The sequence below is a fragment of the Falco rusticolus genome, chromosome 8 (genome assembly GCF_015220075.1).
Source record: "Falco rusticolus isolate bFalRus1 chromosome 8, bFalRus1.pri, whole genome shotgun sequence".
In the NCBI taxonomy this organism is placed as follows: Eukaryota; Metazoa; Chordata; class Aves; order Falconiformes; family Falconidae; genus Falco; species Falco rusticolus.
In genome coordinates, this window is record NC_051194.1 from 35,239,411 (window position 1) to 35,263,955 (window position 24,545).

The window sequence follows — 24,545 nt, forward strand, 5'->3', positions numbered from 1 at the left end:
TGTCTCTGATGAGCTTTACGTGCATGGGCAGTCCTTCCAGCTCACGCAGTCAGGACCTGTGGCCGGCCGTGCTGTGTGCTGCAGCTGCAGGGGGCACGGTGGCAGGCTGGAGGTACGGCACAGCTTCTCCGTGTGCCCCGGCTGCTGATGCCTGTGCCTGGGGCAGGCGGACTGGCTGCAGGCGAGCGTGAGATGCAGGTGCCACCTCTCCTCCCTGGCTGTCGGAGGCAGTGTGAGGCTGGGTTAGGGTCTGTGTCCCCAGAAACTGGGGACACTAGAGTCCCTCCTGAGTTGTGCCCAGAAGTCCTGCCTGGTGACACATAGGGCTGATGAGCAGAGAGGAGAGGCAAGACTGCAGAGTGAGGGCTGGCATGAGTGAAGATGGGAGTTTGGAAACAGGCAGCGACTTGCTGAATGGGAAGCTGTGCAGCAGGAGAAGGGAACAAGATGCACGTGAGTCAAGTGTTAGGATATTTTTTGGCTAAGGAACAGGGTATGTGTGCCAGCCCTTTGACTCTAGCCTCTTTGGTGAGTGGTCTAGACCGCAAGTCTTATGAGCAGCTTATCTTCTCCCGGATAACAAGTGACAGGACAAGAGGAAACAGCTTCAAGTTGTGCTTGGGGGGGTTTAGATTGGAGATTAGGAAAAATTTCTTCCCTGAAAGGATGGTCAAGCATTAGAACAGGCTGCCCAGGGAGGTGGTAGAATCACCGACCCTGGAAGTGTTCAAAAAGCATGTAGATGTGGTGCTTAGAGACGTGGTTTAGTGGTGGACTTGGCAGTCCTGAGTTAATGCCTGGACCTGATGATCTTAAAGGTCTTTTCCAATCTAGATGATTCTGTGATTCTATAGGTGAGTCTAGCTTGTGCCCACAAAAATCCTGTGTCTAGTTGTGATGCGTGTGGGTGCTTGGGTAGCTGCCAGGGCGTCCCATGAGAAGCAGAAGTGCACGGTTCCGTAGGTATTTCTGTAGACAGGGCAGACAGTTTACCTTCTCAGCCTGCTGTGACTGATGGAAGAAGGGGATTCAGTACAGAAAGATGACGCTTTAATCAGATTTGTGGCTTTTCTGTTGGGTAGAGGGAAGGATGTGCTCAGCCATTTCTTGCAAATCAGTTTGGAAAATATGCAAAATTCATGGTGACTTGGCTGATTGATTCCCTCCCTCCATACTTTGTTGTAAACACAGAAATGTGAGTTTGAAAGATGGTGTATTTGGTTTGTGTGGCAATGTTTTTTTTTGTTTGGTGTTTTTTGTTTTGGGTTGTTTTTTTTTTTTTGGTGGGTGGGGCTCAGGGCCATCTTCAGTGAGAGGCTTCTAGAAGCTTCCCCCATGTCTGGTGGAGCTGATGCCAGCCAGCTCCAAGAAGGACCCACCACTGACAACACCACACTGTTAGTGATGGTGGGTAGCATAGTTAAGAAGGGGTGAGGGTTGGAATCTACACAGCAAATTGCAGTGGAAGAAAGGAGTGAGACTATGTGAGAGCAACAGCCCTGCAGAGACCTAGGTCAGGGCAGATGGAGGGCAGGAGGTGCTCCAGGCACAAGTGCAGGTTCCCCTGCAGCTCATGGTGAAGACCATGTGCCCTCAGCCCATGGAGGTCCGGAGTGGAGCAGGTATCTATTTGCAGCCTGGGAAGGACACCATGCTGGAGCAGGGGGATGCCCGAGGGAGGCTGTGACCTCCTGGAAGCTCACATTAAAACTGCTATTAAACCCCAGGTTTTTATACTAGCAATATAAAGTTTATTTGTGTGTGTCTCCTTGCTTTTTTTAATCCAGTAAATGTACCTGTTGCACACGATGGGTGGAATTTGGCAAAGGTAGCAGAGCTCCCTGCATCTGTCCCTATGTACAAAGCCTTTCATCTTATCTCTTGACTGCTTTTTCAATTAAATTAGACCTGCTGATACTGCTAATATCTGAAACGCAGGGATGGAAGCTCCTTCACGAACTCTGTAGTAATGCCTATAGTGGCAACTGTTGGTGAGAAATACTCAAATTTCTTTATCCAAGGTCAGGCAGGAGTTTATTTAAATTATAAAGGTGATTAATTTCTCTCGTATCTCACATTCAGGTTCGAGATGCAGCAATAAACAGCCTTGTGGAAATTTACAGACATGTTGGTGAACGTGTAAGGGCTGATCTCAGTAAAAAAGGATTACCCCAATCTCGGTAAGTTGAAAATGTCCTTATGTCTCCAATAGTTTTGGGCTGCTTTTTATTCCCTTCCTTCTTTTAGAAGGCTTCAGGAGCTGCATGACTGAACCTTTTCCTGGAATCAATGCTTGTTTTTTCTGGTTTTTTAGGGGGGTATTTTTTTGTTTTCATCCTACAAACACTTACTCAGGTTTCATTTAATGTGGATCCTGTACCTTTGCCCAAGTATGCCATAGGGTCTTTGGAAAACCGGTACAATTATTACAGATGTGTAGTTAATGGATTTAAGATTTACTGTGTTTTTCCTGTATGTTCTGCATGTGTAGAGGACACTTCGGAGTAGCCTGTGTTTATGCAACTTAGTAGGCTGTCATAAAGAAAAAAACCCCTACAGCCAGTATCATCAGTTCCAAGGCTTTATTAAAAGAACAAACAAACAAATAAAACAAATCAAATGAACAAAACAACCCCAAAGCCCTATCCCTCTGCTTCCGCCACTTCAGGAGTGGTAAGAAAGCTGCTCTGCATCTTGCCGCAGCCTCTGGCGCCAGGATGGAGTAGGTCAGACCTGAGGATGGAGTGGCTGGCAGCGTGTCAGTGCACAGAGGGAGGAGGGAAGGGGTTGTTTCAGGGGTGGGCTGCACGCAGTGGGAGGCAGTGCTGTTGCCTTCTCTTATTCTCCAGCAAAAGCATCTTCTGCCACAGTGTGGCTTAAAGTAATAAATTCTCTGGGAAGGAATAATGAGATGTGGTAAGGATCTTCTGCTCTACCAGGTCTGTGCCATGAATGGGAAAGAAGCATCAGGGCTGAAGACAAATTGTGAAGTTTTTTTTTAGTTGTGGGTTGTTTTTTTTTATATTTCTGCAAATAGTATAGCCAGAGTGGTAATGAACTAGAAATGCATCCACAATTAGGCATGCCACATCTTCAGTCATGTAGTGTTTCCAACTGTATCTCTTACACTTCTGTAGTATCAGTTGTTTCTCTGTTTTTCTTATCAAATGTTGCATGTTGTGATTTTACTTCATTTGAAAATAATTTCCCTCCACACTGATGTTTTTTACAGTGCTCCCAATGACCTGAGTAAAGCAAAATTTGTGCTGTAACATCTTAAATTAGAAGATTCCTAAAAATTAAATTCAACTCTTCATTATGTATTTCTTTATCTTTCAAACAGGTTGAATGTAATTTTTACAAAATTTGATGAGGTCCAAAAATCTGGAAACATGATCCAGAGTTCAGGTGGTGAGTAGAAGCACTTGTTTTCTCTTTTTGGTGTTTTTAGCAATTTTCAGTGGGTGAGGCATTCAAATGGACACAGAGCAAGCATTCTGTTAGGGAAAACAAGTGTGGGTGATTGTTCAGAAATAGACACATAGCTTTTACAGCAAATAAAAATGATGTTTAGTTAATCTGCTCTGTCTCCCTAGTAGTATCAGCAGGAGAATGAAGCATAAGTTTCAAGAGTAGAAGGTGTTCTTAGGGCTGTCCTCCTTTTCCTCTTGAGCTTCATTAGGGAAATACATCTTTTGTTGTCAAGTCCGTGTGCATCTTTGTTAAAATTGTTCATAAGGTAAATTAAATAGTAACTTGAGAGAAGAATCCTTTTCAGTTTAATGCCCTAAATAGTACAGAAAGGGTACATATCAATGTGTTAGTGTTCCATTTAAAGCTGGTATTTTTTTAGGGATTGTATTTTGCAGTTCCTAAGTTTAGGTTCTTAATGTTTATGGTAGTCAAAAGATGCTTATCAGAGCCTTAATTCTGTCTTCATGTCTGAGACTAGTGTTTTGCTTACTCTAAAAACAAGTGTGTATTACTGCTTTTCCTATAGATAAACTTAGGAGCTAGAAAGTATTTTTAATAAGGAATTGAGAGTATGCTCTTGGCAGAAAGATGAATTCCCTGACCATGAAGAGTAGAGCAGAGATGAAGAACGTAGGAACCTGCAGTACTGAACCCACTGAGCTCACACCCTCTGCAAGGCCAAGAGCAGGAGAGGTGATGTCCCCAGTCTTTCCCACCATGCTCTCAGAAGCCAAGAGAGCAGACGTCTCTGCTTTTTAAAATTGCAACAAATACCTTTTTCACTTCTCCAGGCACCATTCTTCTTACTTCAGGAAATAATAAAATGGACTTACTTGAGAATTCTGAAGTTAGATTTTGGATTGTTCAAAAATGTGATGTGATACTCCCTTGTGTGCTAGGGAACGATGAAGACCTAGCGCAGGTTCCTCTGATGGAATGGGCTAAAATGATACTTTTTGCATAATGTGGGAAAATACTGGCTGTATAGGTAGATGAGGCTTACAGTGGCAAAAAAGCGCAGTTGAGGAACAAATGTTCTTGTACTTCTTTAAAAGGGGGGAAGTAAGTATTTAATCCCTTAGCAAACATCTTAAGGATTGCAGCCTCCAGGTGTTTGTTCTGAAATCCTAAGTCAAACCGCAACAAGTTTACTGCTGATCCGGCTTCTCTGCTTTCCACTTGGCTAGGCTAAGGTTGATTTTTGTTTTGCTAGTAGTGGAATAGAATGGGCTTTCAAAAAAAGTTAATTTTGCATCACGTAGATTGCTGTTGTGTAGAGTTGCAGGAGGCAGGCTTATGCTCTGGTGAGACGTATTGCTGCATGGTGTTTTTAAACGAATGCTGTGGTGGGAAGATGCTGTGGGTGGGAGTTCCGTTGGGTTTATTCTCTAGAGGGGCAGGGAAAGATTTTGGAGATTAATGTGCCCCTGGCCAAATTTGAGCTAAGTTTACAGCAGGTTTTTCTAATCCACATGAAGGTGATGTTAGAAAAGCAGGTGTATCACACCTGCTTAGGAGGGTATTTAGTATGAAACAGGTGAGACACATGTGAGGTTCTTTGCCAGAACCTTTTCATTTTCTCTAACAATAAATAAGTCTGTAGTTGCTTGTGTTAAAGTAGTTCTAATTTGTGAAGCTAATAATGAGAACATTAGTTATGAATATATTATTATTTTCTTTTGGTGCGTGTGTTTGAGGGGAGGGTTCACTTTCCCATTGTGTTATAGGCTGGTTTATTGCTTCTTCCTCGCCCTCTGAGCACAGCACAAATACAGCATACGTGCTCACCATATCTAATGTGTCAACAGCTCTCTGCAACTTTCAGTTTATCTTTCTGAGGTTGTCTAAGCCAGTGGAGGAGGCTTATCTTCACCCATGGTCACAAGTTCATTACAGCCCAAGGACAAGCTAAGTTTGTCAGGTTTCTTGTGTCCCTGACGCCTCCTGCAGCTTTGAACAAAGGTGACAATTTCAGTGGTTGTCAGAGGCACTGGGGAAGGTGATGATAAATATTGCACATCCGAAATATTTGCCTTTCTCAGGAAGTAGCTGTCTCAGTCCCATTAATCCTTTGTGTCTGGCAGAGTACAGTGTTGATCACGAGGGTCTCTATCTGTTACTGTTAATACCACTTCTTTTAGACTGTGACTCCGCCAGGTGAACACACCACTAATGCCTCAACCTTCACGTTACATGGCCTGGGTCAGATGATTTCGGACAATATGGTACAGTCGTATCTTGTCTTAAAAGCTTGTGTTCGTCCCTCTCGGTAGCTAACGTACTCCTCCTGGCTCTGTGCAGGCTGCCTTAGTGTTTTGGGAGGCAAATGTTTGTGCAGACCGCTGTCTGTAAGCCCTTGTCAGTGTAAAATGACACAGCAGGAGCAGCAGCAGTGCTCTTGTGCTGAGGTTTCTGCCCTGTGCTGCTCCCCGTGTTGCATGTGTACTGGTCGCAAAGGAACATGCTTGGCTCCTTGGAAAGGTCTTTAATGCATGCCTCTGAAAGGGAAGGGTTAACTGAAGCTGTATCAAGACTTCCCAGCTCACTAGCAAAGCTCAAGTCTTAACTAACTTTTTTTTAATGTGGTTTCCCATAGTCACCCATAGCTCTCTGGTGGGTGGCTCAGGTAGGTAACCAAGAGCAAGCTGTTTGCTGAAGTCCCTGTCGCTCACAGCTGAGCTCTGGCCCAGGAGCGCTGGAGGTGTGCTCATCGCAGCAAGACTTGAAAGTGCTTGTCAAACCTGACTTGCTGCAGAACATAGTGGTACTGGGCAGCGGGGGAAGCAACTGCGGCTTCTGAAATGGTGAAATAAGGCAAAAGAACTGGTCGAAGAAGAGCGATGACTAAAACTGGTCTCTTAGCTTTGAGACTGCTGTGTGGCATAACAGCTTCCTCTACCAGCTCACTGGAGATTCATGTAAAAGAAAGAATTGCAGCAACATTATTTATGTATCAGGAGTAATTTGAGATTAGCGAGTATGCTGTAAGTTATTAAAGACTTCTCAACTAATGGTTCCCAAGGCACAAACAAACAGAAATGTTAGTCTGCTAGAAAAGATGCTTAAAATAATAGGGCTTTTTGTGGTCCCATGAATAAATCTAATGAATCAACTCTATAATCAGAATGTGAATTTTAAGTCTATGAAAATAATTAATGTGTTTTATATTTACTTATCTTTTTATACTGTGGTCCATCAGTGCTGCTTTGAGTTGATCTTAAATTGCTTGATTTTGGGGGGGTGGGGGGTTAGGCTTTATTTTTATCGTTTACTAATACAAGAATCAAATGCATAGTGAGATGGGGGAGGTTTGCATCGTAATCTGAGGTGTTTCATTAAGTCAGAGGGAGGCTTTGGCATGCTGAAGTATGCTGCTTGTTGCTAGGCTACAAGCAGCCCTTATAGCTAGAATATGAAGTTAAAAATCCACGTTGGATTTCTCGATGATTCTCAGTGCATCTCTGTTTTGTTATTTGGCATATAATTAGTCAGCCTCTTGAAGCAAAAATTATAGTTTTTTCCCCTTTTGGGCTTTCAGCAGGCTAATTATTTTTTGTGTAACTGCTTTTGCTAATTATGCAGAAGCCTTATTCCCCTGGAACAAATAAATTTTCAGCATGAAAGAGCCGATAATTGCCAGCTAGTCAGCTGCTTTCTTCGTGTGCGTTGTGTGATGATCTTTAGTTGGATGTGATACAGAGAGAGGCTATTGGACAGAAACGGAGACTCCAAGAAATTAATGCTGCGTGGGTTTCCTTGGTATTATGTCTAGAAGACCTGAACATAAAGCATACAGTTATTCCATGGATTTGAATTGACTTTGGATCAGACCTGGACTCCTGAACACTTTATGATCAAGTTTTAGGACAGATTAAAAATTAAATAAGTGATCAGCTGAGAGATATAGGCTGATAGGAAATGGTGACCCAAACCAAAGCTATTCGTAACCAAAATGTTTTGGGATGTTTTTTATGCTCTTGATCATTGTGATACCGTAATATAACATTCTCTGATATAAACCTATCTTCTCTCCCACCCCCCCTCTACGCCTCCATAAGTCTCACAATTTTGGGGAGATGCTTCTACACTGGTGCATGCCAGGATACTGTGGTGGTGTGCCAGCATGGTTCCTGTGGGTAGGGAAGGGATTGAACTTTTTTGTTTACACTGAATTTTGACTTTGCTCAGGAGAGCAAGATTTAGGGATAGCGGAGGTGGCAGCAGTCTTGGGCTGCAAAGAAATCAAAGCAGATCTTAAAGCCAGAAGTCTGGAGCTGAGATCTCTCCCCCACAGGTACTTGCACAGAGTAAGGCGAGGGGAGGATGGGGTTTCGGTAGTTGCCGGTATGGGTTAGCATTCCAAGAGTAAGCAGTAATAATACTCAATTCCAAGAGTATTTTAGGTTAAAACAACACTAAAATAGCAGATGTGATAATTTCAGTTACTGAAAGCCTGAGCTGAAAGAAGGAGCAGTGTTACTCTTGAGTAGAACTACTTCTGTATTTGAGATCCTGTTTAAGGTAAATGTGCTATTTGGTGAGTGAATCCTGTTTATGAAGTTGAGAACTTTGAGGCAATTAGATGGAAACTAGAACTATTCTAGATTTCTGTGTTTTGCTGGTAATAGAGCTGAGTCACTGAATGCTATTTTGAATTTTATTATAAGGAGGAAAAATCACCCACGTTTGCCAAGCATTGCCATGCATCTGGGGGTGGGATATTGTTTGTTTGTCAACACACATCCAAGCAGCAGAATTAGGGACTAGAAGGAGGGGCGACTGATAACACAGAGAGGTTCTGGATCAACAAACGCTGCACTGCGCTTCTCTGCATTGATATCTCCTTGTGCAATTTAATTTCCATTGTGGCTTGTTCTCTATGAATGCTGTTTTCAAGCTGAAATAAAAAATTAATTTAATTGACTCTGCATTCCTGTGGCATGAAAAAAGCAAGGAAATATCCCTTCACCTGTATGGGGGCTGAGAGAACAGTAATCATAGAATCATTTAGGTTCGAAAGAACCTTTAAGATCATCAAGTCCAACTGTTTAAAATGTCTGAGTGATACTTGCATGAGTGCTATAAACTGATAGTACATCCTTGTGGAAGGTATAAATAGATGAGCTCTGCTCCCTTTCTATTGCACAACTCTGTAAATAAGCGTATTGCTGCCTCCTGGATTTTAAACTCTCACATTTAGAAGAGAGGGATGTGAGCAAGCAGGCATAGGAGGACACATGGTGCTCAGCTGAGTACTGGGCAGGCTTTTATTTTGGAGGAGAGGTGGCAATCCTCTGCTAGGTCACACAGAGAAGTCTGTTCTGAGGGTGGAGAGTTTGCTGGTGGCGAAGTTGCTGAGAGACAATGTAGCGTAGGGCTGCTCCTGGAGCACAGTGCTCTTCCCCAGCATCTCAGGCACTGCAGAAAATGACTACGGGGAAAGGTAGGTGCTAATGAATGTGCCACAAGGGACGGGTGGATTTGTTTGTTAGTGTCTGAGTATTTGCCTGTTAAGTTTCTTTTTAATGGTATGAAGAGACTGAAGCAGTCTTGCAGTAGCAGTGGAACTTTAAAAAATAGCCTGTAAGCATCTGTAGCCTGGTGCCATCAAGCTCAGTTTAAGCTTCTATAAAATACAATAAATGATCTGTTTGATGGGGTGAAGGAATAGGATGTGTGCATATGTAAGGGAACAGAACAGGTTGCAAGAGGTGAAGGACAGGTATTTTCAGATACCCTTCCTGGTCTTCGTTGTTTTTGAGCAATCACTGAGGCTTTCATTTCCTAACAGTTTCCTTTTGCAGTATCAGTTGGGAAGATTATTTACATTTGTTACAAGTATTAACATGGAAACACAGTTCCAAAAATGTGCCAAATAGAGACATCAATGGCTTTTCTGCATTTTTGTGTTTTACTGTTGTGTTTCTGTAACAAAAAGGTTATTTGTGGATGTCAGAGAGGCTGGAGTCGACTAGGTGAAAAGGAAAGGCAGAGGAGCTCTGTATCTTCTCACCTATGAAGAATTAATTTACAGCATGGAAGCATGTATTGCATTTATTTTTGGTACATCAGAAGCCTGTGCCTTTCATCTTAACTTTCAGAGGAAATTATTTCTGTTAGCCATCTTTGCAAAAGCTGCATCTTTTTTCTTTTTCTTCCCCCTCTTCTCTCCATTCAGCGTACGAAATCCTTATTATGCTGTGGATGTAGTAGACTAAATTTAGGAAGTCTGAGATTGTGGGTATCTGAGTTGTATAGACTTTGGGTTTGAATTGATATTTACTGTTTTAAGGTGCAAGTTAATTGGTAGCTCTTTTTGTAATGGATTGGAAGATGGAAATCACCTGGGCAAACTGAATGCTGTGGACGTGTCACCATCTACAGCTGAGACACCTTTTTACTGTGGCTCCTCCTGTCCAGGTCAAAAGAGGGGTTGAGAATAAGCTATTATTTTTTAAAAAGTTGGAATTGTGTTGAATAATTAATGTACTTAATGGCTTAAGGAAAACAAGCACATGTTTGTTATTGTTAATGAAATTGTCATGCTGGCAATTTCTCAGCTTTGAAAGATCAGCTGGTGGAATGAAGAGCCTGAGGCCACAGTCCAGCTGGTCTTATCTGATGGGAAATGTCTGACCTCCAGGTCACCATCGGTTGTCTGAACCGTGGTAGTTAGTAGCAAATGTCAGAAGAAAAACAGGTGTGTAAATTGTTAGTGCTATTGTGTCTTCTGGGTGGAATGCAAAGTACCTTGGCCCTAGGATTCCCTTGCAAAGAAGGAGCAGACCAGAGTTAGTTTGATTGTGTGTGTATCATCACTTCCCTAACCCCTGATGTATATAAACACAGGCTGCATTTGGTGGTATTTCCAACAGATGTGTATAAAATGTAGGCTAAAGGAGTGGGCAGCTAAATGACAAGATGATACTACTGTTCAGCACGGACCTCATGAACAGAACATTAACGTGCAGGATTCAGTTAACAGTGGTGGAGGTTGAATACATAAATATCCTGCACATTCTTCTTTATGCAGGGCCTGTTCTTTTCTTCCCCTTTGGGGTAAAAGTACCATGTGGGTCTGAGGGACCTCAAAGGTTATCTTGGAGAACACCTGCAACATGGAACACATTGCAAGGATGAATCTACAGTCTAGTGTCCATAATGAGATTTAGAACGAATTTGAAAAGATCCTGCACCCTTCCCATGGAAACTGCAGCAATGTCTGGTAAAGCTGTGGAGGCGATCACATTTCAGCAATGCTTAGTAGTGTTGCTGTTTGCTGTGGTCTTTTCCTCCACTTTCTTTCATGTCTCTTGGTGTGAGGTTGGTCAAATCTGTAAAATAACGCCTCAGATCTGCAGTGGTCATTGTCTTTAAAATCTCTGGACCAGTTTGCTGGTATCTTCTGTGCTGTATTGCCCAGCTGTTTCTCTTTTGTAGGTATTTTGTCAGAAAGAGTTTAGGGGTCAAGGCTGGAGCAAATATTAACTCCAGTGACATATTCACATGAGAGGTCTAACTCTAAATCTCATGTTTTTGATCTGTTAGCTTTGTCATTTGTTGTACGCAGCATCTTCCAGGAGCAAATTTATTGATAGGATGGTTCGTACACATGTGTGTGCACACATTTGGATCTTTGTGAACGTAATAGTGATTTTAAGCCAGTCTTCTAAAATCTCAACAGTTCTCTGAGAGATGGGGGGGGGATAAATTACGCAAATATCCCAAATGAAGGCTGGCATGCTAAGGGCAGCCTGTGTAAGTAGTATCCCATAGTTGTATATTCTGCAGATTTGTGAAGCTTATTTGGGTCATGTATTTCACACACTCTGGCTCCAACACTTGTCGGAGGAGCGCACTGAAGTACTTCACTGAGCACAAGTGAAGGTATCACATGCTTTCTGTTGCTATGGAAAGAACTACAAAAGCGTTCTTGACATAGGAAACTTTGCCCGGGGCTCACAAATATTTGTCTCCACAAAAAGCGGTGGCGGGGTGGGGGTCTTCCTGCCCCCCTTTCTGTATGTTGGCTGGGTGCTGGCTCCTTGAGTGTAGTCTCCTGATACTACTTATAAACAAATGTTCTGGGCTGTTTTTATATAGACTTGCTGTCCCAGTTAGAATTAAATTGTTGTCCTTAATCAGCAGCCTCAGCAATGGCCAAAGAATGCTTGGGGGAGAGATGAAGTTTCTTGCAGCCCTTGTGGAACGCTTTGATGAATTCCTGTGCTGCTGCTCTCATTTATTTGGTGACATTTGTTTTCAGGTTGAGCGTGTAACAAGTGAACTGAGTTTAGCTGCTGTAACTAGCAGCCTCTGAGGACAGTAGCCACCCTAAGGTAATTGTGAACTACAGGGTAGGCTTTTAGGGGCGGTAAAAGTGCATGAGACGTGTGTGTTCCTCCTGCAGGGGACATAGCATCCCTGCCCTTGCAGAACAGTGCATGTAGAACATAACCATGGTAGCTGCAGCTTCCATAACCGTGAGGTTTTATTCAAGTGTCTAGACTGAAGAACGCTTGGTTGACTTCTACAGAACCTAAGAGCAAATGCTTGCAGGGTTGAAGGTCTTCTCGTATCTAGTCTCTTTTCATATTAAAATCATTGACCTTAGGCTGGATGAGATTAGACGGTATACCAAGTCCATTTTGGAGAAAGACATACTAATACAGATGGTGTATCCAGATTTAAAATACAGTGGTAGAACAATAACTGCAGTTACAGCCATGTGAGTCGGGGGCATGAAGAGGACCTTTTTTCTAAACGCAGGAATGGACAAGTGCTGGTCTGTTGCTCCAGTGGGAAGTACAGTTAATGCATTGTCCGGACTTGGCCCTGGCCTGGCCTTACGTTGCCCTCCTTCATTATGTTTGGCTGAAGTATTTTGTTTGGAGCTTGGATATAGTGATGTGAAATAGAGCAAATCCAAGCTATAATAAGTAAAAGCGTTCTATTTTTGTAGTATTAAGACAGCAAATACTGTATAATGACTGGGTTTCTTCTGCTTGCTGGAGGAATTAATTCTGCCCTGTCGCTCTGTCAAAGGAATCCTTTTGTTGCGTTGTACAAAGCAGTTTGAGCCTCGCCTCTTGTTTGTTCCCCTGAAGCCCCAAACTGCAGACAGCCCTGAGTATTCCTGGCTTGGTTTACGCCCCACACACATCTGCAGGGAGCTCCCTGCAGCCGGACCTTCACGAGGAGAGCTGCCGGTGGCTGCGGCTGCTTCTTTGCAGTTGGCCTTCGGAGTCACCCCAGGTGGATTCCAGCACAAGCAGTGCGCTATAGGGCGAGAGGCAAACACTTGCATTCACTGTACAGTGTCACTCGAACTGCTTTTCTCAAGAATGGCAAAACCTACAGCAACCGCATTCCCAGACCTGCTCCTTTTCCTTGGCTCGCCTTCCTTCAGAGCTCCTCAGGGCACCTCGGAAGGCCTTTAGATGCTTGATATGGAAGTTTCTGGTATTAGATGCAGATGCTGATGTTCAGTGAGTATGAAACATACCTGGACTTTGCTGGAGACCAGGACAGATAGTGGTTTGATAGAGTTTTGGATGCTTATATGCAGAGGTAGGAAAGATAAATTTACAGTATTTCTTTAGTCCAAATCTGCTCCCTTTGATGTTAATGACCTCTTTCTAATAATTCCAATGGGAAATGAACAGGGCCCTCTGTAAACTGCTGGTTGACTATGTTGTAATAGCCTTTTGTGGGTGTTTTAGGTATGATTGCTCTTAGCCTTTCAGAGGCAAAGGGGAAATGGAAGTTTTATGTATGAAACCGTGTTGGCACTGCTTATCCCGGTGTTTTCTCTGTGCAGGTGGCAATGGCTCTTGCAGTGCTGGCGCTGCCTCCACCCCCATGTAATGAGGCTGTTCCCTTTGGGTGAGGCGTGGGTAGAGGCAGGAGGTACATCTTTAAGAAAACGACGTATGTCTTCCACACACATCTCTCCTGAGTAATGGGACTCCTACCTAGCGGAGCTCTGGCTCATAATGAGACCTGACATTTCTAATTAAGTCTGCTTTATGAAGAGTGGGTCTAACTTTGCTCTCGAGCATTCATATTTGCCCCCCTGACCCCCCAGTTCCCCTTGTGAGCGGGGGGAGCAGGGGCAGCCCTGGAGCCAGCCGTGGAGCGGCAGGCTGGGCACGCTGCTTCCCCGCTGCAGCTCTGCCAGGGCACTTCAGCTCTGATTTATGCTCCTGCTGTTTGAGCTCTGTGCTGGACGGGAGCTGAATCTGCAGAGACTTCTAATCACATGGAGCTTCTGTGATGTGGAGAGACAATCACGCTCCTTTTCACTGGAGACCTAAATAAGATTTGATCCCAAGCTTCCACAGGCAAAATGTTTATGCACCAGCTCACTGAAACTTATTCTCTGTCCCCTCCCCCTTTAAGAAGCTCCATACTTGTCTCCAGTGCTTACCTCAGATTTTTGTTTATTTTTATTTGTGTGTGTGCATGATGTGCTGGATCTTGGCTCACTACAGCGGGCTTTCTCCAAGCATCTGAGTCTGGGCTGGCTCTTGCATTTGCGCATTGTGCTCTGTGCTTGCTGCTCCCCTCTGTGTTGCTCACTGAAGCCTGTTTATTATCATGGGCTCTAAAGCAGTCGTGACCCTGTTTTTGTGCACACTGTTTCTTGTTTACAGCAGTGTGGTGCAAGCGGCTCTGTGCACTCTGCCTGAGAGTATGGGAGATGCGGGAGGATACTGGGGACTTTTGTATGAGATGGACTGTGCAAGGTACTGTGGAGTAGTTGGAGATAAACGTGAAGCCTTTGCTTTAGCTAGTCAGCATTAAAAATAGGATTAAAACCTTAGTTTTTTGTTTGAAACCCATGATGGGGAAAGGTGATTCCTTGACAACTGTTGGGAGTAATATATTTTTGTATAAACTAGGCAGGGTGCTCCATCAGCTACAGTGGGATGTTCCCTTCTGGGCCTCCAGTGTGTGTGTAAGGAAACTGTTTGGTCCTTTCCACCAGCTTCTTCCTGGGTAGGCTGGGTCACAGAGCTGTCTAAACCAGCATGTTTTACATGCCCTAGAATATGCTTTATGCTACCAGTTTGAGGTGAGAGTATCCCTGAGCTATGTTTGATAGTGGTCTGCACCCTTGGCCGGTTTTTTTTGAAAGCAAGTGATCTCTGCTCCCTTACGGCATGGAAGTGATTTCTGCAAAACAATAAACGCTAAATGCCAATAAAAGACTGTGATGAGCAGCTCATCTTTTGATTTTGGGGCTGGAATCTTGACTTTTCTGTATCTATAATGCATACAGCACTAATTCCAGAAAACCTCCACACTGGAAATAAGACCTTTTCAGCTGGTTTTATGTAAGTTCCAGTAGTTCACGTACTACAGGGACTGAAGGGACAGCCCTGTGCTCATTTTTTCCATGAGCTGATAGTGTTTCCACTTTGCGGATGGTGAATGAAACACTGGAATAGGTTGCCCAGAGGATCTCCATTCATGGAGACTTTCAAAGCTTGGCTGGGTGAGGCCCTGAGCAATACAACTTGGTCAGCTCTGCTTTGGGATGAAGATTAGATCACTTGATGTCCAGAGTTCCCTTCCAACCTAAATTATTCTATGTTTTTATTTTCAATAGGATGCAGTAGTTATCCAAGATGTCCAAATTCATCAATTTTTTTTTTTTTTTTTTACTCAGTACTTTTATAGCTGTGTGCTGGTAAGCTCAAGACAGAGATTGCCAGTGTCATTTGCGATGGTGTGTTTGTTATGGAACACTTCAGTTCATCCAAAGTGCTAACAGGGCTAAAGGTGGAAGAAAATGTGACCTCAGCTAACAACACAACCTGATGCCAGCATGAAGCAGCTGCAAGCCACAACAGAGGCACCTCTATAAATGGCAGCATGTATCATGTAATGTATATTCTCTGCTGATTTGGTGTTATACTAGAATTGATGAGAGTACTTCATTCTAGTTTTATTGGTCTGTCATCAGTGTGACTGGCAGGTTGCACATGGGCATATTTAGTGAAAAATTAAGATGCAGATTACTCCTTGATTTTAATGTTAAGAACTTAAAGCTTGATACTTAAATGTGGATATATTTTAATTGTCTGAGGAGCAGCTTCCTACAAATTAATAGGTGAGACTGGTTGTTGTTCCATTTAATCTTCATGGCATTCTTCAAAATACTCTTTTTAGAAGACTTCTGAACCTTTATTTGTAATGGTAAGCTTTATTTTGCTGGCTGAGCTCTGTGTTCCAGTTCCCCATGCAGAAAAACCAAATGGTTCTTTTAAGTCATGATGTTTGAATGCATTTTTTTAACCTCTGTGACAATAAATTTTTTGACCCTCTTCTGTCATAATATTTGCAAAAGGAAGCTGAAGAAGCCTTGTTTAAATGTAATCTAGGTGACTGAGAGCCACACCCCACCCCCTCCCCCAACCCACCCATGTTCCAGGCAGTAATTATCAGTGGTTCTTTGTGTCAGTGGGAGGGGGGGTTGAAGATGCTAGCAGGAATTACTAGGATACTGATTCTAATATTTAAAAGGTAAACACCAAACTAGGGTAAGGAAAAAAAAAAAAAAAAAAAGGAAAAAGAATGGAAGTTGTCTTGCCCATCTTCTCTGTCCTGCTTTTCAATGAAGGCTTCATCAATTCAGTCTCAAGGGTATAATGCGGAGGGAGTGCAGCAAGTAGGGACCCATTGGCATGGGAAAGAAGGCAAGGCAAGGAGTTCAAAAGGATGCTTATTGGAGCATTGACTTATTATGACATGCCAGTATGTAAAGGTAGCATTTAAATTAATGTTTCCTGGTTAAAACAGCTGATCTTACTTGCTTTCAATCTCTGGAGGGAAGCTGAAAGTGGATCTATAGTTTTCTGTCATGTGCTGTGCTTCACGTGTGCCAGTTCCTCTGTTTGCTAATTCTTCTTTAAGTGAAGGCAAGCACAGATGGCTGCTAAAGAGAACCAGATGATTTGCCAGCATGGTGGTGTGTTTGCAGGAGCGAGACTTGGACAGGCTTGAGGCTGCTTTGTTGTCATTTCTTTTAGTTCAAAATTTTAATGTAGGAAGTTGATATTTCTCAGTTTTATCCCCTTTTTTAGTTTATGGGGAGATTAATTTATGGTGTGGGTTTTTAAAAAATTTTTATTTTATTCTAGCAAGGCGCTTGTTGACCTTTCAGTCATTTATTGTTAAGGATCCATTCTCATTAGGTGTGGAGCCTAAACAAGAATGGGACATGCATGGAGAAGTTCAAATGCAGGATATGATTTATGGGTTCCTCTCTCCATAGTGCCAGGAGGCAAAGGTCTGCTCATCCCTTCACAGACCCTTTCCTCCAAACTAAATAATGCCCAGAAGAGACCCTGACCAGAGGGGCAGTGTGAGTGGAGTTTCATCTTTTTAGCTCAATTGAGTTAGCTTTGCTGGGATGAAAGCCCCCTGGGTGCTGGTTAATATACAGGCTAATGGTGCAGACCTTGCTTCCCTGGCTGGTTTGTGGCTCCTAGGCACAAATTTGGGATTTGGCATCATCTAGGGAGCTAGTGGGCTGTGCACAATATCCAGTGAACCAGGATGCTGTTGGCTACTGATCACTTCAGGTTGCCGCAGCAGTACAAATAGTGAATAGCCATTGTACAACTGAGCCATTCAGTTCCAGTCTGCACAGAGTAATAATTATTGCTGCTTGGCAATAAACTAAGTGCTCTGTAATGGTGGTGGGTGATTCAGGGGGCTCGAGTGACCTAAGTGGTTGACTTGTTAGTCTCAGATGAACCAGGATGATCCTGCTTTCACGTTCTGGGAGGTCCCGAGACTTTTCTGTCTATATAGACTGATAGCTGGTAAAGCAGTTTGTCACATACGAAGAATAGGACTTAAGTGGACATGCATGTGAAAGGACAGAGCAGTCCAGCAGATTCCTCAGGCTGTAGGTGGTACTTGCCTTCTCCAGAAATGCTGAAGGTTTATCTATTTGGGCACAGAGTTTGGGTTTAAGGATTTGGTGAGAAATTATTTTCCCACAAAATTTATTCCTATACCTTCTGACATTAGGCTGCTTCTGGAGGCAGGATGCTGCGAACTGCTAGCTTGCCCCCTGTGTTTGGTTTTCAGTAACAGTTGTTGACAGCTGGCGGTGCCCTATGAGCACTCCCTGTTGTTTGTAGTTAAGGTACCAGCAGCCTATATCGCATGCTAAAAATTACTGGATGGGGTGGAGAAAGATTTAGGTGTTTGTTTTTCTTCTGCAACCCAGTCCAGTGACATTTTCTGATATGCTACTGATGATACATTTTTCTGTTTTCCTTCAGTTCACATTTTTATAGTCAATTTTTCATGCTAGTTTTTTTAATGTTAGTGCTTCATGCTGATTCTTCAGACAGTCTAAGCAATGCCTGGAAACAGCTGCTAATAATAAAAACTTGCTAATTCGGTACTCATATCTCCCTCCACTTTCACACCACCTCTGTGCTATTACCACTTCCATACCTGATAGTGTTTGAGTCATGGAGTTTGTGAGCATTTTTTTTAATGTGCCAACAGATAGTAATCCTGCCCGTCAAAGTAAGTGTTAACACTTTGTTACATGTAGAACAACACTGACATGGTCACTTCTGCTTCAGATTTGTGAAAATGTGAAGCAAATGCATAACAGTCTGGAATCTGACTGTTGCTCCTAAGCAGTATTATAATTTAGAAAGAAATTGCTTGTTTGTCAAGCTGATTTTACTCAGTGAATGAGCAAATGGAAATGGTGAGTCTCTCTGCTCTCAACCAGTTTTTACAACTGGTTGAAGTTGCGTGTGCTTTGGGACAAATATACTTGCAGGGTTGTGAGTCACAGTGAAAACCCAGATGAGTAGTAAGCCTGGAAGCTGAAGGTTCAGAATTGAAACTCTCAAGTTTGTAACTAGTTGTCATATAACTTGAAGATTGGCTTCAGTGTCTCTTTCAGCGAGTAGAAGGAAGGTCTTGGTGTCACCTAGATTCTTGATGTTGCTACACCAAGTAGTGCAAATAATAAATGCAAACCACCAAATATTACCTAATCGTATAATACAGGTGTATAGCTTTGCACATCCAACTGAGGCTATTGTGAAAGGAATGAGATACGAGACTGTTACTCTCATCGTTAGATTTTACTCTGTAAAACGTATTTAATTTTGAACAACTTCCATTTTTTTTAATTCTCCCCAACTCATGTATTCCTTTTTGATATGTATAAAAGAAGCAGTCATGTTTCAAAAGGTCTTTCATAGGAACTTTTAAATATTAATGCTAGAAAGCAGACCCAAGCCATCTTAGTCTTGGTGCATCTTTGTAACGTTTGTACTGCTGACTCAAGGCATGCTCCTGTATCTGAAATGAAATGTGTTTAAATTAAAATATTTTAATTCTTTGGCTGTTTTGTTCCTGCTCTGGAATGTACATCCTAGGTGCATCTGGACACCGTACAGCCGGTGAGACGCAAAGTGCCCTAAGCTTAAGCTTTTTTTGCCGTACAGTACACAGGTGTACTACAGAGCGTCGTGTGTGAGTGAGGACCTTCAGGGGCTTCACTGGATTAGCTCACCCTTTTGAAGAAAATAATCCATTTTACCTCTTGTGAAACAGAGACAATGCTGTTCTGCACCCCCTTGGCTCTGAGTCGTACCTCTTCTCCTGTATAAGAATGTGAAGTGAGGGGTAGAAGACAAAAAAATAATCTAAAAAGAAACAGTCAGTGAGAATGGGGCCATAGGAAATGATGCAAACCCAAGGAAGCAGTGTCCTCCTGTCTTTAATTTCAAAGATGCTTGAGAGAGAGCCTTCCTTCCTTCAGATCTTGCCTGTCCTCTCTGTGGCTTGATGGCTGCAAATACTTACCTTGGGGTGATTATCTTTGTGGTGAACTTGGAAAACCAGTCTCTTCTTCCCAGTCATTGCTTATGGTAGACGTGGGATCTGGGAAGGACTTAATCAGTTGGATTTATCAGTGCTGCTGCCCTGAAAAAGACCCGGTAAGTAGTTGAAGACCATTATCTCAACCTGGGGACCTGTTGTGGAGTTTCCAAGATAGAAGTGTCTCAGACTTCAGCCTTATTTATTTCAATCTGCAGAACAGCTTTGTTTTAGGATTAAAGCAATCTATTAGTTTCTGTTGTCACTCCTGATGAGGATTTAGGCTCAGATGTTGGGCTCATAGGTTTTGCAGTTGGTTGCTCATGTGCTCTCTTCTGTTCCTTACTGGTGGGACATTATGGCGTTATGAATCCATTTTATCTGGATTTCTCTGCCTGTTCTCCCATACCCCCGAAATACAAAGGTGTCTCAGTCTTGTAAGTCCCAGAGAGCAGATGGGCTTCATGTTTTGGAGGCCTGTCCAGAAGGTCTTCATGCATTACGGTATGTGCCATAATGTGTCTGAGCAGGAGGAGGCTTTAAACTGATCATACTTTGATTAATCCCAGAGAGTTGTCCTAGGATTGGTACCTGTGTCTAGCAATTTACAAAATACCAACCAAGAAGGCATTCTTAGTGGGATTATTAGACATTTGAATTACCTCTTGAGTATGATATTGTTTTAGCTATTTTTTACTTTTAACATCAAACTGTATGAAGTGGCTTTATAATAGTGGAGGATAAGGAGTCATGACTTCAGCCACTAGGAAGTATATAATTGATTTCCTGGACTGGAAGGGATGCCTGTCTCTTCCTTTTTAAGCATGATGTGAATTGATCTGACAAATAAGGAGTCGCATATGCACCAGTTCCCACGATGGCTCGCAAAGCTCACAACGTCCTGTTATATGTATTTTGCAATGACTTCTGTCTTACCTTCTCTACTTCTATTCCAGCTTCCTCATGTGTTGTAGAAACTTAATCTCTTTACCTCTTCTTGATACTTTCTAGAGCCTATTTCCATTTCCCCAAACTTTTAACTCGGGCAGTGTATATCAGGTATCATATTTAAGCTCTGTGCTGGTTACCTAGTTATGTGCATTGCTTGATGACAGCAAGGCCAAAAATAACTGCTGTGTTGGCAGTAAAAATCACTTAGTTGAGTGTCCTGCCTTTATCTGATCACTGTTTTCCCCCTTTCTGAAAAAAATACCCCACCCCACTCCAAATTAACCAGCAAAATTAGAATATGGGTGGATGGTGCCTGGTGGCAGCCAAATGGATAGAATAACCTCATAAGATTAATTTCTTGGTAGACTCCTCACAGTTGGCAGGATAAGTTGCCAGGGTGTGGGGTCTGCATAGGTGATGCTGGAACAAGTTGGCACTTGAAAGGTATCACTGTGTTGGGTAATCTCTGTGTTTCAGGCAAGTGGTAAAAATCCCTGTAAGTCTTAAGATTTAAGAGTTTAAGCTTTAGGGTGAATTTTATGTCCTAGAACTGAAATAGAAGTTCTAGGACTTTAGGAAAGGAACTGCTCATCTTAACATGGGTATTTATGATTTTCTGTACTATTTGACACAGTATTTAACAAAGCAGAAACACAGTGGTGTCATGGAGTCTGTGGTTTTCCTGGTGACTTCTGCTTACAGCACGAGCAGCCTGCTGAAAAGGGGCCAGCTTGTTTCGAAGAGCTGAGTCTTTGTATGGACTACCCTGTACGACTTGCCATTTAGGAATAAAGTGTAAATGTCGCTTGTGAAAGTAAGTCGCTTCCTACAGGGTGGACAAATCAGTGCAGGGGGGAAGCAGCTGCGCTCTAATTTGAATTATCAATGCAGTGGTCTTTCAGGGTCACAGATGTACAAAATGGCTGTGCTAGCCAGACATGCCTTAAGGAGAGGAGAGACCGCAAGCTCTTTAAAAAATGATTCCTTATATTAATGAATCGTCGTTTTCTTTCTGGTTTTGTTTTGTTGACTTGTTGACTCATCAAGTCTTGCATGAAGGCAAGGTGTGAAACCAGGAATCTGTACAGACAGAAATCAGCTGGTTAACCAGAGACTGGGCTGGAGGCTGTCTTTGCATCTGCATGGATTTGAGGTTCCTTATGGCTGTTCAGATCTGGGGTGTTTAGTTCCATAAATGCCAATGTTTGCTGTTGATGTTGCCTCACTTAATGATTTCAGTGTGTTTTCTGAATGAGGAACAACCGTAGGACTTAAACCAGCAGTGCTCACCACCTTGTCTGAATCTTGTTCTGCATCAGCTGCTCTCAAGCTGGCAGAACCACCTGTGAGAAGGTGTCACCGGTAAGGAAAGATGAGTGATTTTGATCCCCTCACCCCCAGCAGCAGTGAAAATGGCTAAGGCAGGTTTTCTCTGTTTTTCTGTGTTTCCAGCTCTTCCATGGGAAACTATTTGTATTTTACTCTCTCCAATTTCACGTAGGTCAGTATTTGTTTTGTGAGGTCTGTAATGGCTATGTCCAGAGTAAGAAAAACATTTAACTGGGCTGTGATTAATGTTTGTGTTCTTTGTGGGAAATGTGAATGATTCTGCTTGGGTTAACTTTCTCTAGGGCTAAGTTAAATTATATTACCTTGCATTTGCTGTAGCTTAAGAGCAACGCAAGGGCTGTTACTGTGGCTCAGCTGTCTTATAACTTGTTAAGCAGCAATAATTTCATAGTGAGTCTTGAGTCCTGAGGCAAATTCATGCTTTGTTTTTGTTTCACAGAGTTTGTCTTTGATTGAGAGAAGGTATTTTGCCTGCTTGTAAACGTTTATTCATAGCTTCCACCACCTCTTACCAAGTTCTGAACTTTAATTTAAACCAAGGGACTAAGATCAAAATTAGCCCACCCTTAGTCCTTCTTGCGGGTAGCGTGGTCTTGGGGTTAGAGTCAAGTGATACAAGAGACACAGTAGAGGAACTGGTAGAATTAAGGTCAGATGAATCAGGGTTTTACTGGTCTGTCATACCACATTTTTCCAATTCTGATTTCCTAATTGATCCTGACTGATCTCTGTATTTGATGCAGTAAGTAGCTTTATGTGGGGAAACTGATTTCTTTCACCATTCTTTCACGGATGTAACCTGTGGAAGTCTTCTACTGTGCACACAATATGTGTAAGGAAAACAGAATGGTTACTAAAGAACTCAAATGACCAGCTGTGGCATCAAAGTCAATTATTGATTCTCATTTGGAACCAGCTTTCAGTCATGGTGGAAAATTTTGGATGGCTGAGCGACAGGCTTAAGTTTTACCTAGGTGCAGGGACCTGAGGATGGTTGAAAAAGGATGCTGCTGAGCCATGGGGACAAAGTGAATAGCACCATTGATTGAAGCCAAATAAGAATGGGTTTGGCAGGATTTTGCTGAACAGACTGATAAGCAAACAAATACTTGCATTTCTTTAACTGCCCCTTTAAAAGGAAGAGAGGAGGATCTTTGTGCTTATTTTTCATATATATAGTCTGAATAGCAGCAATTATTTTTCACTGTGCTCTGACTGCATAATTTAGATTGTAAGCTCTTTGGGAACGATGCTTTTTTCTTTGTAGCATGTTAGTCCCCTGCTTGCTCAAGGTTTCACGTTGCCTCTGAAATATGAATATTGTATTTAGTAGTCTAAAGACATTAATGACAAAAGGAGTGAAAGTTTTAGCAATGTCTTGACTCTCCCTTTTTATTTTCTTTTTTTTTCTGCCCTGAATATGACTGCTTTATTTGCTGTACCTAATGATGTTTGTTTATGGGGAAGGAATGTGGATGAAGGAGCTTAGATCTATCTTTTGTTTTAAAGGAGTTGGGGGATGGGGGAAACAAGCTTTGGGAAAACAGAACCCATGCTGACTGTTAATATTTTATAAGCTGTGACACATTTTTGGCTTTGGAGACTTTGCTCTGACTTTTTTTCCTTTAGGCAATAGTTTGCTTAAAATGCAGCTTTGAAGGGTGGGTAAAGGAAGGCCCAAGAAACTGATGTGTCTCAGGAATTAGAGCTTTCCATTTGTAGATCAGGAATTCAGACTGTGCTTATATTTGAAGCCATATTAAATATGAATTTGGTTCTTTTAGATTCTATTATCCAACCACATGGAAACCATATATTGTACTGTAGTGTCTGTCAAATAGGCTACCAAGTGTACTAAAACCTCTTCATGTTTATTTGACATTGCATAGAAGGAAATCTGAGATACTAACATCTAAAAAATAATCAGGTCAAACTCTGCACATTCTTGCTTTCACCTCCATCCTCGGTGTATAGAGCTGGAAGCAGAATTTAGCCTAGTGTGGTGGTTGATTAGCTGATACGTCTTCGGGCATTTGCTGTGATTCTGACTTTTCTGCATGACTTGGAGTCAGCCTCCTTGTGTATTTTGCCTCTGTTTCCACTGTGTCAAAAAAATGGAACTAATCCTATCTAGCTCATAGACAGAACTGTGCAGAGTATTATTAGAAGTAATCATTACTGAAAATCCATTCTAAAAGTTACTGAATAAGCATTTTTTTTTTACTAAAATAAAACATGTTTTAGTGCTTTGAGGTTGGGTGTTTTTTTCAAACCAGTCATTGTAGAGTCCAAAATGTCTTCATAATCTGTTATCTACTAGTTTCTGCTTTTGCTTCAAAAAACCCCAAAACATTTTTGAAGTTTTCCCATTGAAGTCGCTGATCTTGCGTATCGTTTCACTGCTTTTTCTGCATTGATGCTGGGAAATGCAAAATGGTAGTTATTCAGTTATTGGGTTTTTATCCCTAGTATCACAAAAGAGAATAAGCATAGTGGGCTTGACTTTGGCAAACCATTTCTTTTCTCTGCCAGTATCTACCAAAAGTGTGGTGTCGGTAGGGAATAGATATTTCTTGCTGGCTCTTAATGGGTTGCTGATCTAAGCTCTAGCTGTTGGATATGTTTACGTAGACATTACGAGAGGTGGCATGGGCTGCAAACTTTGGCACAGGTGTAATGGTGCTGAAGTATGGTTTGTAAATCCTGTGTGCATGCTGCTAGTCAAAGCTAGGCTCTGCTTGCTCTCAGAGAGTTGCATTGAGATGGTGGTGGGGCAAGAATCCCCCTCAGAGTGCTTGTTTTATTTAGGAGTAGGCAGAAACTTCTGCATTCTAGTGCACCAGGAGAATGCTGATGCAGCCAGTCAGTACGACTAAATACTCCAGAGCAAGTGTCAG

At 42.4% G+C, this 24,545-nt stretch overlaps 1 protein-coding gene across 17 annotated transcripts in view; it reads left to right on the forward strand.

Moving 5' to 3' along the window:
- The window catches only part of CLASP1 (cytoplasmic linker associated protein 1), a 185,027-nt gene that overhangs the window by 52,420 nt on the left and 108,062 nt on the right, over positions 1-24,545 (forward strand). For 16 of the 17 annotated variants that reach the window (XM_037396473.1, XM_037396474.1, XM_037396476.1 and 13 more), the window contains exons 7-8: positions 2,083-2,180; positions 3,344-3,411. In XM_037396473.1, coding sequence (XP_037252370.1) covers positions 2,083-2,180; positions 3,344-3,411 — 166 coding nt within the window. Of the gene's footprint in view, positions 1-2,082; positions 2,181-3,343; positions 3,412-8,800; positions 8,918-24,545 lie in introns of those variants that run through there. The other variant, XM_037396489.1, reaches the window with a different exon arrangement.